The 18210-nt window shown below is 39.2% G+C and overlaps 1 protein-coding gene across 1 annotated transcript in view; it reads right to left on the bottom strand.

Annotated features, from left to right (window-relative positions):
* The window catches only part of BACH1 (BTB domain and CNC homolog 1), a 29905-nt gene extending 13134 nt beyond the window's left edge, over positions 1 to 16771 (bottom strand). Inside the window, exons 1-2 of the mRNA XM_017807897.1 lie at positions 16663 to 16771; positions 2460 to 2757 (exon numbers count right to left, since the gene is read on the bottom strand). Of these exons, the coding sequence (XP_017663386.1) occupies positions 2460 to 2699 (240 nt within the window). The 5' untranslated portion in view covers positions 2700 to 2757; positions 16663 to 16771. The remainder of the gene's footprint in view (positions 1 to 2459; positions 2758 to 16662) is intronic.
* Positions 16772 to 18210: the final 1439 nt, after the last annotated feature.

Below are 18210 nucleotides of genomic sequence, written 5' to 3' on the forward strand. Positions count from 1 at the left end.
TAAAAGACAGTTTATCCATAAGCTCAGTATAGTTAATAAATCATTAAAGTGGGTTTATGAACAAGTAGCATTCATAAGTGAAACTGAAGCTATTTTAAAACTGTACATTCTTTCTATTTAGGTAGAAATACTACTAAAAACTGGAAGGATCAAGAGGGAACAAATACTTTACTCTTTTCACTCTCTTTTACACATTTCTAGCTAGCTATGCTCAAACAAGAGAGAATCCTAGAAAGACTTTGTCTGACTGATCTAGAAAAGCAACTCTTGCAGTAGCCATTTATTTAATTTGTATTTGGGATAAAAGTCTAACGCAGAGTAAAAACACTGACAGAAAAAAACAACACAGAACCCACAGCAGTTAGTCTTTACAGTATAGTATATTTGAAGTACTTGAATTCAAAAAATATTTTTGTATCTGAGGTTGTTGGCTGGTGTCATTTTAAACTTCAAATATTTCTGATGATTAAAAAGGTTAAAAAAAAATAAATCACATGTCAAACCATGTGATCAGTGTTTGTCTCAAATATGCAGCTTCACAAACTGACCTGTTTCAAAATATTTAGCAGTTCCCAGAAGAGAAGTTCAAGTTGCTGAGTCTTAAAATGCTTTTACCAAGTGATCAGTTTGAGTTATTAAGAGGTCAGATTCACTGTTAAAATTTTTGCTAGTTGTTTCAGCAGACTCAGTTCTTACATCAGTAATGCTAAATACATTAGGAGTCCTCTTAAGTCTATACTACAGTAAATATCAGAATTATGTTTCTACATTTTCTGTACAAACTCTGGTCCCTTCTGACTCAGGTTTATTTCATGGTTTCATTGGCACACTGTTGCTTTGCACCAGAGATTATTTTTCCTCTCTCCAATTTTGATGTACATTTCTTATTCTTTCCACGAATTTAATGTACATTTCTTGTTCTTCCAATATGCAATTTTTACATCATCCCAAAGCAAAATTCCCTCTTCAACATCAGAAATTTTTCATGCCACTAATTTCCCTCTTTTATGCCAAATCAAGGCTTTGCATCCCACAGGATCCTACTTCCCTTTCACATCAGCTTGCATCATTACCTTTCTTTTAACCTGAGAGACATTCAGGCTATCAACATATTAAGCTACTAGAAAAAAACCCATAAGAAACGAACATGGACACAGCAAGAAGGCTGTGTGAGTAAAAGCTGACATAGTGGTATTATGCTGTAACAATTTTATAACCAATTCATTGGTGAAGAGAGAACAGCAAAGACCACGGAAACTCTTTAAAGAGAACACTTATCTCTTCTAGTTTTCTGTGAAAACAGACAGAATCTGGCACAGAATCTTGTGCTTATCTCAGTATGTTACAAAGCCTATGAAGTAGCTACTGAAGTACAGCCTTTCTGAATACATCATTTCTGCATTAACACTCACTCACTCTTGCACATGAAGTCTATAATGCCACTGTAAATATTCACTGATGAATACCTTTCCTCCAACTTTAATGATCTCAGTTGAGCTGAAAACAATTTGCAGGTTATTGCCCACTGCCCAAGCTAATTACCATAAACCACCTCCCAGAAATCCACCTATTATTTAACAACCAACTTTTCTGATTACCACTCCCATTCAGCACAGTTGGAGCACTTGGGAGGTTCTTCACTTCTCATCTACAAGCACAGCATTTCATATTAAAATGCAGTTACTTGTCTCATGCCTCTTCCAACTCAACTAAACAGCAACTACAATCATTAAATGTCTTGGATGCTCCAGATACATAACAATAAATGTTCTTTCCAACGGATGTCAGGTCATGGCTCATTCCCATTGAATGCCTTTAAATTAAATCTAAGAATATGTATTTTAGGGGCATAACAAGTAATTGCAATATATTTTCTTAGTCCTAACACTAATAAGACACAGTAGGGAAAAAAAAAAAAAATCAGGCTGCTAATGATCAATGTGTAAAAAGGATGGGAAACTGAGCCAAAGAAAACTGTTAACAACAGTAAGCAGCCAGGAATATATGCACGGTTGTATTACTCAAACATCCAAAACCAAATCTTAATGAAACCGATTCAAAGGTATTACCATCTTCAGCTTTAATTTATTACTTAAAAAAATATTCTTTTTATATAGAAGAACTAGTTCTGCAATATCTCTTGACCATTTGAGCCCTGCTTTTTGATAAACTTACATCCTTTGAAAGAGGTGCATAATTTTAAAAGTAGTATATACTTAATTGAAAAGATCTTCCCTATACATTTCCTGTGACAGCATTCAATTATCTGTGGTCTGGGACAAACACTCATCTGTCTAGCCTTTACCTCAACTAACAGTAGCTTTACAACTTGGAAGTTCCTTCCCTTCAGTCCTTAAACTCTTTACCTTAACCTGTCAGTTAAGCACCAGCCTACTGTAAAAGAGAAAAAACAGATCAGAAGCACTGGCAGGTAAAACGCAGAAGGGAGTGACACTTACCTCTTCTGGTAAAGTGATGATAAGATCAGCATCCACCTGGCCCACAATTCTTGAAAGGAAGTAACTGCTGCAAGCTGCAAGCACAGCTTTGTGAGCCCGAAATCGCTGATCTTCCACTAAAATTGTAACATCACAAAGAATATCTTGCTTTCTTTGATCGTCAAGACTGAGGAGTACATTGGTACTGTGTACTGAAGATTCATATGCAAAAACCACACTGTTGTTCTCTCTTAGAGACATTCTGTATCACAAATGGTAGTGTAAGGCTCAGGGGAAAGCATGCTTCTGTGCTTCAAATCTGGGGGAACAAAAAGCCAAACTGTACACGTGAAAGTCACATCCAACAGGAACCTATCGATACTGAAATACAAGCGAGCTGTTAAACATGCAATGCCTGGTCTAATTCTTCAGGTTAGTACTCAGTACTTCATACATGTTAATACATAAACACATGCTTGTGACCATCTGAAGTACCCAAACTTTAATAGGTACATCTTCACATTGTTTTTGCAGTCTCACAGACCAAAAAAGGGACTTCAGCAATAAAAGAACAGTTCTTTCCTAGGCATGTGATTCAGTCATAAATTTACCATAACACCTAGCAATTATCTAAGCTTTCATTTTTAAGTAATCAGTATATTCTAACTTCAACAATATGAGAATGTAAAGAGAAATAAAACAGATGCATTAAATCAAAATTTACTGAAATACTATGTGAGCTACTTCTGTTTACTGATTCACATAGTACAGACTAAAATATTTGTGTTCTGTCTTCTTTCTAAAGTATTTTGCCGGGTAAATGAACCAGGCATTGGTAAAACACTAATTTTCTCTCCAGTAGATTGGTGTTTTTGTTTTAAATTTAAATTTTCCACCTACCTTAATTCCCTATTGCAGCCTTCTTTTCCCCTCTTCTGCTCTTTATTATTTGTCATGTTTGTTACAAGTTAGCTTTCCTAATGAATCACTATGATTCAAATCACATGACAATGGAATCTCACCACTTTTGTGACAGACCAAAGTTCTCAAATAACAGTATTCACTGGATAATAAACAACAGTAAAAGTTATACAATATTTATAACTTTGAAATAACTTCAAGACGGTTATATATTAGTTTATTCCTGAACTTCCTAGTATTTGCAAAAAAAAGAAGAGCTAGAGAGAAGGCAGCTCTGCTAGAGAGTGCAAAATCTGACAGCATTTCCAAGTCTGATTTTTACAATGTATCTCTCTTTCGAGTCCTTCCCATTAAAAGGAAGGAAAAAAGATTACTAAGAAGTGCCCTCACATCTAGAGCTTGATCAAGAAACCACAGTCAGATCTGGAACTATCCAGAAAGGAAAATATATTAGTAATGAAAAGTTTTACCTCAACAAACCAAACCTTTAGATTACACTTCACTAGTCACCCCAGAGTTTCTGTAACTGAGCGCAGCTGTGGAGACTCAATTCAGCTGACACGGGACTACCCCATCATCCTATTGCTCAACAGAGGTTGTAACCATCTGCCAGCTCCCAACAACAATAAAACTGTAACCAATGTAAATCCTCAGGTTCCAAATGTGGGAAACTTTCACAACATGGGGAGGGCGGAGGACATGGGCGCATTTAATACACTGTGGAAAAAACCTCAAAACACTCAGACTGCCAGCTATGCTCCTGGTTACTCACTACTCAACCTATTTTCATGGCACATAGACATTTTTAGTGAACTTTTGAACAGAAAGAGGGAAGAAAAAGATCCATTTCCAATGGAAATAGTAACACTGCAGCAGTTTGGATCCCGGCAAAGTGTATAGCATCAGCATTACCGGCCCTTCCCATTTCCTTATGGAACACTGCACGCTCAACTTCACCAACAGAATGTACAAATGTATTGTGAAAATAAAAGTTGAGGAAAAAAACCCAAAAGTTACACAACTGTGAGCTTTCCCACTGAGAAGTGGCAGGGGAAAGTCCTATATACCATACACTGTTAACCCTAAAGGGTTTGTTTTTGGTAGGAAACAGTTTAAGTGTTTTCATATACTTTATAACAAGATTCATTAACTTAGGAAATACTTAAATTTCCAATCAATTTAAATGTGATTAATTCCCCATGAAACTGCTATTCATGACATTCTATTCTTACAAGAGCTTATGAGAAGTAAGCAGTGCAATATAAATTATGTATTTCTAATTTGTTTGCTCCATAGCCATAACTTATCATATTCCTCAGATATTACAGCACACACAGTTTAACAAGCTCTGTATTTGTTACAAGAAGGTAAAAAAAACACAGCAAAAAGGAACAGGACAAAATGAAAAAGCTGAAGACTAAATCCAGGGTGGTGGGGAACACAGGGAAATATTATAGATGAGGACATATTTTGGGTGAACACCTCGGCAAAACTCATGAGGGAGATTACAGCTACAGACGAGCCTTTAAATGTCTTTTAAGAAAGAACTCTCAGACAGATAACACGTGTATCATATATGCTGCTTTTGGTTTTTCCCTTATAATCAGTTCCAATATTCAATTCAGTTCATTACACTTCCACAGCATGGAAGGCTAAAAGGAATACTAGTTCCTTTTAGCCATGTATGCAGAGAACACTCAACCCTCCTTTTCACTTATCTTCACAAGGCACGCACCATGTTTTCAAAACGGCTCGTGGAGTACTTGAAACACTGATAGAGAGCTTCCAATGTTGCAGCTGCCAAAAAAAACCCCCCTAAAAAGCAGCTTTCAGCAGTCAAACACCACCTTCTGTTACTTGAAAAGTGAATTAAATATTTAGTTTGAGCATAACTCAATTTAACACGTTACTCTGATAGAATGTTGTACTTCCTAATGTGAAGATTTCATCAGCCAAGTTACGTTCCTGCTATATTTAAACAGAATGAAAGGTTTTTTGAGGCATTCATAATATATAATGCAGCATTTAATAAGCATTTCAAATTTTAAACGAACCTTTAAAAAAAGACCCAAACCCCCCCCACCTCTACACTACAATCAAACACGAAATTTCTCTCAGTCTTCTTTGTAAAGTCTAATTACTGTCATACAAGATAGAAAGAAATCAAAAGGAAAAGAACCAGAAAACTGAAAGTGCTGGTGAAAACAAAAAGCATCAAACAGGAAAGGGAAAATGTAACCATTGTAAAAAGCTGTAACACTTAAGAGAAGTAACATTACCACATTTATGATAGTACCTGTCATGACAGCCAACTAGATTTTCCACTGCAGTGAGTACAAAATAACTTGCCTATAACTAGATATTTTTATAGACATATCCACAACAAGAATACTTACTGTTACACCAAAAAGTACATCTCTTCTGTAAACTGTTTAATTTCTCTTCTACCCTAACTGTTCTTCTAGAACACTGAGAAGTCTTAAAATTAGTTTTATCTATGGATGGATGGACAAAAGATGGGGAAAGGTATGAAGCAGAGAAAACAATTCAATAATGCATTTTAAAGAAGTTTTATAAAACTTAAAAGCTCATGCTGCAACTGCCCTATAAGGACAGGCCCTTATGGGCTTTTTTTGTCCATTTTAAATAATATAAATAGAAAAAAAAATTATGTATCAGATTTTTTTCCACTCTCAGATAATTCATATGCAAGCAGCAACAAATTACTAAGGAAAACTGACACTACAAATAAGACTAATAATTTCCTTGTAAACCAGCCTAAAACTCCTCTTCTATCATACTATTTTTATTTTAAAAATAACATTTAAGTAAAGAAAACTAAGAGTAGGCACAAGTAACTTGTAAAAGTATTCCAAAATTCAGCAGATAACTATACATCTAAACCACTCTTCACTAAGTGAGTGTCAACAACCACATGATGGAATGCAAAAGATTCCAAAAAACCCCCCAAACATGCAAGAATATTCATTAAGATATTTGTTACAGCCATTACCATCAAAAATATGGGAAGCCCAAAAAGATCTTCCAAAACTTAAAATAGTCCTTACAGTAGAGGTTGAAAGGATTAGAGAAGAAACAACATGAAAGCTCAGTAACTACAAATAATCCTCAGTTAATGGAAGAAAACTAGTACTGTGGGTACAAGAGCATTCCTCAAATTCCTCTGCACACCTAATAACCTCATACTTCTGAGAAGAGGCACAGAAATGAAAAAAAATAAAATGAACATAAACAAACACACACTAGTATAAAAACCACATAAACACTTGCAGTTCAATCAATCAACACAACCAAGCATGCTAATATGAAGTTTCCATTCTTTATCAGAAAGTGATTTTGAGATAAATAACATTTTGCCTAAGGACATTCATTCATGACACCTTCTAAGTATTGGCTATAAAACTTTATTCTGCTTTACTGAAGAGAAGTAACTCAATTTTTTTTCTCATACAATTGTGGAAACTATGCCCAACAGTCTCGTAAAATTCCTGCATCTTCAGTAAATGTAGACATCTCCACATCCAATTGACTAGATATATACATAGTTATTTTTAAAGAACATATAAAATACTTAATGAAAATCAGTACTGCAAACACATTTAAAAAAAGAATACAGATTTGCTTAAGTACACAGTATAGAGACCAGAGCAAGAAGCCTATCAAGACTCATTGTCAAATACAGATCTCATCCAAGGCTCATTTTTCTCATGCCTTTAAAGAAAAAGAAGAACTATATATTCCAGAGATGATAATCAGGTAAAGCTAAAAAAAACCTGTAGTTGCTACATTACAGAAGAAAAAAGAGTAAGAAAAGAGGTAACACTGTTGAAGAATATGGCCAGTGCAGGCAGAGTGTAAGAGCAGGAACACAGTACCAGGACAGTACTCACAGCAGTGTGGTGGATTTCTCATCCACACACATACAAATCTGGCACAAGGTAGATAAACTTTCATGCTCAGCAGTACCACCGCACCCAACATCCTGTGGTCAAAAAGTGTTCTGCGATTGCTGAAGGAAGCTGTAAAGCATCAAGTTGTCACCAAAGCTGATGAAGGCATGCAGAGAAACCAGCTTACCTGCAAAAAGAACTGTCTGATGTTTAAATATTGTGTCTTACCCCAGTAAGACCTAGAATCCAACCAGAGAATGCAAACAGTGCAGTCTATCTGTGGTGAGTTACCAGTGCCGCCATGGTGCTGGGGTTTTTTGTGTTGAATTTTGCTAAAACCAGCCTGGCTCACCAAACTCCAAACACACATCCTGCTTTCTGTAGTTGGACGTCACAGATAAGCTGGTAGCTGGCCTGTAAACTTGTGCCTAGCAATCAATCACTTTATACTACACAAGTCTAGTCCCCTTTCCTACAGTCAGGTTCTTCCTACTTTACACCCTTCTTGAGGTGTGTGTGTGGAGATTCCTCCCTTGAGTGGGGATGCCCTCCAAAGAGACTCTTCAAGGCTGAGCAAAAGAGATCTCCCCTCAAGTGCTGGTATGGGTAGGTTACATAAAATCTCTACTTAACAGTTATTTCTTTTTGCTAGCTTTAAAATTATTGCTTTAATATAGTGCACTATCTTATATCACACTACTAGTAGTTTTACCATTTATATCGTATAGTAAAAAATTCTGATCAAGATCTTTTGTCTGATCATTTGTAATAATAAATGATTCATTTTATATAAATATTCTCATTTTGCCAATCATTAAAACCTGTAGGGCAAAAGTGGTTCAATCACACCTCTGTAATTCCTTAAATTTAAACATTTGACACAAATCTGTGGCTGATTAGATTCAGCCACACTTAGACTCCTCTCTGAGGAGAAGTTTAGAAAGCAAGGGAGTCCTTTCTGCACCTCGTGACTCAACAGCAGGGCTTTTTTAAGTAAATTTTGCCTAAGCCTTCCACTCCCACCCAAGACAAACTGGTGTGGTCAGCAGGATGGCAAATTTTGAGAAGACAAAAAGCTTAACAAAATTTTTATGGAGGCACAACATTGCTGAAAGAAAATATCAGGGACCTGGCAAAAGGAAAAAAAAAAAACCTGGTAAGGGAAAAGGTTTCACAACTGAATTGCCAGAGAGCTGAAGCTGTAGAGAAAGGAGATAAGCTAATTCAATCTTTGTTTAATTTGGCTAAATCTTTGGCTGAAAACCTGAGAAACCCGTTCAACAGGTTGTCTCTTAAATTCAGACAATACATACTCCTGGAAAGTTTTGTACTGCATTTCACAAAAACTGCTATATACTTTTGAATAACATACATGAATATAGAAATCATGTATTATATAAATAATACATAATTTTTTATATGATATAGTAAAGTCACAATAATAGAACCAGTAAAAGCTTTTTACGATCGGTCTTCCTAGTAAACCACTCCTGAAAATCTGAATTTGACATAGTACCACTTTCTCAAGTATTTAATGCAGAGAAGTAACCTTCACTACACAAAGGACAGCAAAACACACAACCTATGGATACTGACAGAGTGTTCAATATGAGCATTTGCTTTTTTTTTTTTGTGCTGTTGAACCCAAACTTCACAATCTGTCATCATGAATAAGTCCTGGTTGAAAAGAGCTGATAACAAACAGAAATCCCATTCAAAGGGGAAAGTTATACAGCTAACAAGAAGCAACAGCAATGAGATGCAGTTGTTAAGACAAAATTCAAAATATTAGAACAATAAAGCAACTGTAATATTATTAGTTAAAATAGCATTAACTCAAACATTAACACCAGCAACAACTACCCCAAATTATTGTCACCTATCCAGATGTCCACCGGACAACAACCAAAGAATTCCAGCTTTGCTTTGGAGAATTTCTAAAACATGAATGCTTTGTCCAAAATATTTTATTAATAATTAATGCCAAACATACAAGATCATAAAAATCAATCTAAATACATAAAGCATACTATTAATTAACTGCATTGAATAATAGTAAGAACTTCTTTAAACTTTGAATGAAGACTTAGACAGAATATCTTGTATTTTGCATCAATGTTGGGAAATCTCCCAAAATGCCATATAGTTTACAACTAAGCATTCTGCTAACTTACAAAATGAGTCAGGTAACACCAATTCTGTATGCTTATAGCTGGTTTATTGTATACTTGCATCACTGTTTCTGAACAAAGACCATAAAAGCAACAGCTGAAGGTGTTCCTGTCTGCCTATAACAGCTGCCGGGACCTTTACCACAGAATAACACACATTAATTCAGCTAACAGAGGTAAATTTAGAATCCTCAACACCACAAAAACAAAAGGTTGAGATTTCAGCATACAAAGGGGTATGATTTACATCTAAGGAGAGTGTTTTGAACATTGGTTCAGCTGACGCTGGAATGATCTGCATTAGAAGAAAATTCACAACTAAAAAGAATGAATGAGTCACAGAAATGAGCTCCATGAGCTCTGAGAGTCTAAGGCAAACAGCCAAAGAATAATAAAATGGCCCTTAAAACCGGATACAGATTTGAGAGTGCAATTTGCTGCCCCTTCTGCTTCTATTTACATTATGATACCTGTGATTTGTGTACAGTTTTACCAAAATGCTTTTTGAACATTCTGAGTTTGAATGTTTCAAGTGTCCTTAAAAATATGAAATCAGAACACAGAAACCCATGGAAATCAATAATGGTTGTGCCTCTATTACTTTGAAGGCTTACACTTTCAGGAAAAACATAGCTGATTATAACTTACAGTCATAACACTTAGCGCTAAATCCAAGGACCTGGAAGAGAAAATCCAGCATCCAATGGTCACCAAGATACAATGGGAACCCCAAATTCAGAGGCAGCATTCATCCCTACATTTGCTCCCCACACATCAAAGTTTATCTTCCAAATCCTTTTTTCCCCCTCCAAACTACAGGTTTTTGGAGACAGCAGATGGAAGAGCAGCGTAGACTGGAGAAGGTTTTGATACAGAAATTGTTTGATACTCTTCCACTCCTCCTGGAAAGCTGAGAACCAGCCACTCTAGGAAGCTCAGCAGAGCTGGTTCTGCCATCCAGCAGACCTCACTGTGCCTGTGCAGGACCAGTAATCTCCTCATCACCAGATGAACTTTGAAGAAAGGACTCATCCTAATGCACCCAGATTCAATCAAGTCTAGCATCCAACCCTAACAATTGCCTTTCAAAGACTCACTGTCAAATAAAACACAGGAGTCTACCTTGTTACCATCAACAGTTAACATGCCTAAGAGCAAGTGGGGCAATAAACCAGAAAAAAAAAAATTGACCTGTGGTCCTTCTGTCTTAAGCTCCACTAAGACAGCCATGGTACTAGCAAGAACCAAGCAAAACCACATCAGCAACAGGAGTTACATCCTGTGAGGTCACTGCTTTCTCTTAAAGAGCAACAGCCTCTTATTTTCCATCAACAAATAAATCCTTTTCTGATATCCTATAAAGAAGAGCTAACCTTTAATTCCTAGACTCCTATATCAATTGTGCAGCCCTACTATGCAAATCAACTCAGTTTACACACATTTGGTTTTTTTTTTTGATCTTCACCTACCATAAACTTCCTGTATGAGATCCAGCCAAAAGTTACCCAAATTACTAAAAATGTAAACAAAACCCTGCTCCTTAGTCTTTATTTAGTGAACAAGCATCCACTAATGCCGCACTGGATATCACTCCTCTGTAGCAAGCACAGTCACAGTGACACATCACAATGTCATTTGCACACAGGTAAAGTTCTGAAATAAGAGAGAGCACAGCACAAAGCTCCCCTTCGTAGTAGCTGCAGAACGCGGGCAGGACACACCTTGGCTGTCACTGCTATCCGAGCTGGTTGAACTTGGATATCCGGATGTAAATTCAGTTGTGCTCACCATCATGATAAAACTAGCAAGATTAATTTATCACCTAGCAAACAATAAAGGTCTGTTCAGTTATCACCATGCTTATAATGCATCTGTATTCTTGGAACACTTTAAATTCTTGAATAGTTGGAAAAGAGACAATTGGAGATCCCCAAAAATACAGCTTGGAGAAAACACCCTCGTTGCTATCCCTAACTCTTATGCTGACCTACTAAGTTGTAGCATGTCACTCATGTCTGTCAATTCTCTTATGGTTGACACATTTACTTCAGCCTACAAAAAAATTTCTGTCATCCGCAGATGTGAAGTCCAAAGGGACAACTATCATTTAGATAGTCTGTCACAAGACAGTTTAGATAAGAGACAGTTTATTCAAAATACACTGCACAGGCTTTTTTTCTAAAGTTTTATCTCTCTGTCCTTGCCCCCAGCTCTCTCTCCTTTTAAGGAAATAGTTACATTACAGACAAAAGCCTACAGCAATTAATAGCTGCTGATTCACATTATGCTGACAAAGAATGAACAAGCGTTTTAGTGTTCATGTTCATTGCTTCTTCATCTTTAGTTCAAAAAGACTGTAACAGAAAAAAAAGTGATAAAAAAGCAAAAAACTAAGCTTTGCTGCCCGGAGAGCAATGCTTTCTCTTTCAGAAAAAAGTACATTTAATCTTCAGATATTAGCACACTCATAATTCTAAATTGTATTCTTTATTTATCATCCAGTCTAACACCTGGATGATATTGCTCACAGCTTAATTACACAAATGAGCCTTTCAAAAATTACCAGGCTGTATTTTTGTAACATAATTCTTACCATAGCATTTGGACTCTTGTCAAGTCACAAGCTAGTATAAAAAAGAATCACAGGAAGTCTGGCAAGTTTAAAGTCTTCTTTAAGAGTCTTAATTTGTTTTCCAGGTTTTAATCCTGAATATACACTTCTTAAAAAAAATATTTGCAAGCTGTATGAGAACTCGGGACGTGGGAGGGACTTGGAGGGCTGGAACCTGAGCATACAAGACTCCAGAAGCTGTGACTTTAAACGGGGAAAAAAAAAAATTGATACCATGTAACAACAGATTTCCCACAGAAGTCAGAAAAGTTTCCCTCAGAGGATGACACAAAGTAGTCCATATCAAAGCAAAAATAAACAAAAAATACTACTTTGCAGTTTACCATTATTTTAGACAACTAATAGTTTAACTTTTGGATCAGGGCTGAAAATCATGGTGTGGGATTTGGTTTGTTCCCTGCTAGAAAATGAAATAGGTATGAGGAGATTTCAGAGACTCCTTTGCAGCAAAATTCCAGTACTTACAGCCCTTTGTATTCAAAGCAAGTTACTCTGCAAAGATAACAACAATGCTCTGACTTCAGAAAGACCTTTAAAAAAACCCCAAAGCACTTAACAACAACAAAAATAACCACAAACATAACACTCAAAAAACATAAGTAAAAACTGGATTTATTTTTTCTTAAATAAGAACTAGGTTAGATAAAAAAATATTCACTTAGGATGAGAAAAGCACACACAACTAAAATCTACTGTCAACTCCTGCCTTTTCTCAGAGGACAAACACCTTTGCATTTAGAGCTACATATTCTACTCTTTGCCACAGTTAAACAAACCACACAAACTATCTTGATTTAATAACTGTCATAAGCCTTTACAAGTATGTACGTCAAAATATTTATGATGAATACTAAATTAACCATCTGTGGTTCTAATGTATTTTACTCTAACTTAGAAGGACACAAGAAAGAACCTGTGAAAACTGAGAAGCAGTTATACTGGCAAATCAAAGAAAATATGGTTTGGAAATTATATTTAGAATCTCGTTTCTGGTATTATCTGTTTAATTCTGATTTGTTTCCACAACTGCCCTTCACAATATGTGAAACTGAAAAAAAGCCTGCAGATATTTTAGACATAAATCAGAAAGAACTTCAGAAACATTTCTATGAAAACAGAACAGCACAGATTCATCAGAACTGACAGTATTTATATAACAATAAAGAAAACAAAAAATGTGCAGAAAACCAGACTTCAAATGGTAAGGCTAGTAAAGGTCTCTGCCAAATCACATAAAGCTGTGTTTCAGTCTTCCCATCATTTCCTATCTGACACACAGTGTCAAGAGACATGGTCATACTAGCTGAGCTGTGAATAAGCATTTTTGGGATGGTACCACATTAAAATACTGATATCCAAAATCTGGGGCACCCAAACTCTGAAGGATGTGGATCTTCTGGAGCGAGTCCAGAGGAGGTCACAAAGATGCTCTGAGGGCTGAAGCCCCTCTGCTATGGAGACAGGCTGAGAGAGCTGGTTGTTCAGCCTGGAGAAGAGAAGACCCCAGAGTGAGCCTAAAGGGGCTCCAAGAGAGCTGGAGAAGAACCTAAAACAAGGGCATAGAGTGACAGGACACACTGACAGAGGGGAGGGTCAGCTATTAGGAAGAAATTCTTCCCTGTGAGGGTGGTCAGGCCTTGGCACAGGTTGCCCAGAGAAGCTGTGGCTGCCCCACCACTGGAAGTGTCCAAGGCCAGGTTGGACGAGTCTTGAAGCAACCTGGTCTAGTGGAAGGTGCCCTTACCTATGGCAGGGGAGTTGGAACTAGGTGATCTTTAAGGCCCCTTCCAACCCAAACCACTCTAGGATTTTGTGATTCAATGACCTTAAAAGAAACGTAAACAGGGAGTGCAAATGGCATATACTTACTTATCAAAGTATTTGACAATGGGCCAAGACTGGAATCCAAACACCTACAAACATTATGTTGACAGTTCACAAACAAAATATCTCAACACGATTCTAAAGATTAATTGAATATTCTTTAAGACACAGGCTCACATTTAAAGACATTTTGAGTTACTGATACCCTAGGCTACACCTCTTCCACTCTCCAAAGTATGCCTAATGATTAAACTCAATTTATGTGTATTTCCCCAGTGCTTCTAAAGTCAATTTACCCCTCATAGCACATTTCCCCCTTTTTAAAGCTTCAGTAGCTTATAGGTCAGTTGAGCCTTATTCTAACCAGCTAACTCACATTTATACAAAATAAGATGTTTTCCCTTTGTATTACTTAACAATGCCAAAATTGCCTTCCACCCTTAAAAGGGCATTAACTGAAAAGAACTGCATATGGACATGAAGTGACTTTTGTGATATAGCCTATGATTTGTTACAGCAAAGTGAGCCTTTCTATTGCTTTTTTTCCCCTCTCCAGACTGCTTATCTCTGAACCAGAGGTGGGGGCAGGGAAAGCTGCAGGTAGGTCCTCACACTTCATCCCCACTGTGGTCATACTAGGTTGAATTAATACAACTGTTTAGTGATTGTTTCAGCAGTTAATTTTGGCTCACTCAAGGTTTTGCTCCTACCCATATTTTCATCAACTAACACGGTATCTATGTTTAACTATGGATAGCATATAAACAGGACTTACATTCTAAATACCACGAAGGCTTTTCCTACCCCCCATGAAACTTCCAGTGATCGAATTCTAGGGGACAATTAAAATGCCAGGACTCAGACACAAATATGAACCCTCTGACTGATCTAACACTTCTTATCCCCCCCCCCCAGCATGCTCGGTGCAGGGAGAAAGACAACTATGATTAAAAGGAAATTCACAAAGAATTCACACAACCACTTTGATTATCAAGACTTGGAAGGCGGGGATGACATGACAAGGAGACTTTTCAGCTATGTTTCCTAAACCATAGGGCAGAGTTCTTTCGGATTCGTGCAACTCATGTGCAAAGACATGTTTATTTTACACCTACGAAGAGTGCCACCTGATCCAAAGAATCAGGTAAAGGGTATGGGTTTTAATACTAGACCATTCTTATCTAAAAATGACTTTATTACTCTTCAAAATATCCTTTGCGTAAGAATTTTAGAACCTATTAAAAGCAAGTAAACATTTAACACACTAAGATCTTGCATATTATTGCATATAAACCACTCAAAGATACAGCTGATGGAAGTTAAACCTCCACATTAGCACTTTGGTTAGAATCAGGAGTGTGCTAATGAAGCAAACTTCCCACACATCCCACTTACTATGCTTTTGTTCACTTCACAAGGCACATCCAGATAACAAGAGTAAATTCTTTTTTAGAATAAATTGGGAAATGTACTCTAGCTGTTCTAAGGAATTCCAAATCCCAAGGTATTCAGCAGTCACCACGAAGGAAGCCCTTCTGAAAAATAAATGAAGTGGATATTCTGTTTTCAGCAACAACTGTTTCTCTCTTCAAATTTGCCTATTTTGGGCCTCATTGCTTGCTAGGGTACACACAGGCTTACTTGCATGTGTTAGGTCATCCAAGAGTAATTATGCCATTTAAGTCACCTTTAAAGTTAAACTCATATTACAAATCATATTTCATGGTTTACTTTAGATGCTTTAATTCAGACTCACCATGTTGACAGGAATATACTCCTTCATTTTCTTTGCAGTGCAGTATAATACTCGAAATGGGACTCTGTATACCAGAGCATTCAGAGTGCTGCATAACCTTAATTTACAGTGTTTCTGGATTTTAATTATTCCATTACTACAGCCAATGTTTTTCACACACAGAAAAACCGCCTTCCTAAAGCACCTCAAATTAATGTGTCTGTCAAAAAATACTGTACATACAGTTATCTTTACTGCTAGAACATTTTCTCTGTCCTTTTTTAATCCAACAAGCATTTGGAGAACCGAGTTGTATATGAATTTGGGTTTACTGTTATACTGTCATACTAAAACGGATAAATATAATTCGACAGAAAAGCAAGTGACAGTTCTGTTACAGAAAAGCAGGCGATGGTTGTTTTGTGATTACTACATTTTCACCGTGCCTCAAAACATGCCAAGTATCTCACCGCACAGAACAAGACGGACAGGATTTGTATCCCGTTGTTTACGGTCTAAAATAAACCTTCCCCGGCTCCAACGAAGGAAAACCAACACCAAACACTCCAGCCGCACGTTTCACCCGGGCAGAGCGGGGTTCAATTGCCCCTTTCGAACAGTACCAGGGAACGCGGCGTGGGAGAGTCACGCCTGTGTCAGCAGGGCACAAGGGCACCCGCGGAAACCAGGGACGAGGAACGACCGGGCGCAGGCCTCGGGCGAAGGGAGGCAATACCCGCAGGAGGGACAGCCAGTGCTGACAGGGCGCCTCCGCCGCCGCCAAGGGCGAGACCCCCCGGCCCTACGCGGGCCCGGCCGCGCCGGGACGGGTCGCAGAGCGCGTGTTGGCGGAGGGGAGGGGAAAGGGGCCGCACGACCGCCCCCGCCCCCGTGAGCGCGGCCTGACCCTCCTCGCCGCTCCCCGCGCCCGGGCGGCGCTGCCTTCGCCCCCCACCGCCAACCCCTCGACGGGCACCGGCCGCGCGCGCGCCCTCCCGGCGGCGGCCGGTTCGGTCCGGCTGGGCTTTACCTCGGTGCCTGCCGCCGCGGGCCGGGGGACAGCGCCGTCGCTGCCTCGCCCCCTTCCTCCTGCTCGCCCCGCCGCCGCTGCCCGGGCTCCGCCGCTCCCGGCACGGGCACGGCCCGACTGCGGCGCGCGCCGTCAGGTGACTGCCCGCGGGCACCGCCCGCCGCCCCCCCCCGCGCGCGCACGCCCCGCCCGCTGATTGGGCGCGGCGCTGCCCGCCGACGCGCAGCCGCCCACACCGCCGCGTGCTGCGCATGCGCGCCGCCGGGCGCCGCCAGCCGGGTCCTGCCGCCCGCCGCTCGCTCCGCAGCGGCCTCCGTACCTCTCCTTCTCTGTCCCTCTCTTCCTCTTTCTCTCCCTCCCCTTTTCCCCCTTTCTCACTCCCTCTCTTCCCCTCCACCTCCTTCTTCCTCCCTCCGCTCCCCTCTCCAACTTTCCTGCCTCCGTCCCTCCCTTTCTCCCTGCTGTTGGCATGGGCGCTTAGCGGGCTGTTAAATTCCGTGTACCTTTTTATTCGAGGACACCAGTGAAGGCAGCTTTCTCCAGAAGCTCCTGAATAAAACATTAATGATGGCAAAAGGTGCCAAGAATACTGATGGGAATTTGTTACGAGATTTTAACCAAGTTTAACAGTTTTGTTTGCATTTGAGTGATTGCTTTCATGCCTTGTAAAATAAAGCAAGAAGAATCATACAATCTGTTTTACACCGTATTTAAGTGTCACGTAAGTTTTTCCGGCTGTTTCTGCACTAGGCTTTCAGTTCTGGCAGAGGCTAACACCGTGTGAGGAGCGGCTGAGGGCACTTGGTCTGTTCAGCTGGAGAAGGGGAGACTGAGGGGAGACCTCATTCCAATTACAACTTCCTCGTGAGGGATGAGGAGGGGCAGGCACTGATCTCTGCTCTGTGGTGACCAGTGACAGGACCCGAGGGAATGGCCTGAAGTTGTGTCAGCGGAGGTTTAGGTTGGATATCAAAAAAAGGTTCTTCCCCCAGAAAGTGGTTGGGCACTGGAACAGGCTCCCCAGGGAAGTGGTCACAGCACCAAGCCTGACAGAGCTCAAGAAGTGTTTGGCAACACTCTCAGGCACATGGTGTGACTCTTTGGGATAGTCCTGTGCAGGGCCAGGAGTTGGACTGGATGATCCTTGTGGGTCCCTTCCAACTTGGCGTATTCTGTAATACAGATTTTCCTTCAATGTCTGTTTGATAACTAATTAAGAAGGTAGCACTTAATTATTTTTAGTTATTAGTTGGTCAATATATTCACCAGTGTGAACAGAGTTGCCTTACAAAATAACATAAGCAATTGAAATTGAATTTAAGGACAGCTATTAGATGATGATATCCAAGTAGTACCTTCTGGGCTGAGATTTGGGTACTACCAGTACTTAAGGTAGTCTGAATCTAAATTTCTACAGCTGCTGTTCATGATTTCTATGACTTGTAGTTGTTATGCCCTTACACATGTTGGGAATTCCTAATCCCCTTTGCATGTGAAGCAGGCAGCTTTAAGACAACTGTTTAGATGGTAAACATTGAGTTGCAGAAG

Source organism: Lepidothrix coronata, unplaced genomic scaffold, assembly GCF_001604755.1.
Source record: "Lepidothrix coronata isolate B3197 unplaced genomic scaffold, Lepidothrix_coronata-1.0 Scaffold21, whole genome shotgun sequence".
Taxonomy (NCBI): domain Eukaryota; kingdom Metazoa; phylum Chordata; class Aves; order Passeriformes; family Pipridae; genus Lepidothrix; species Lepidothrix coronata.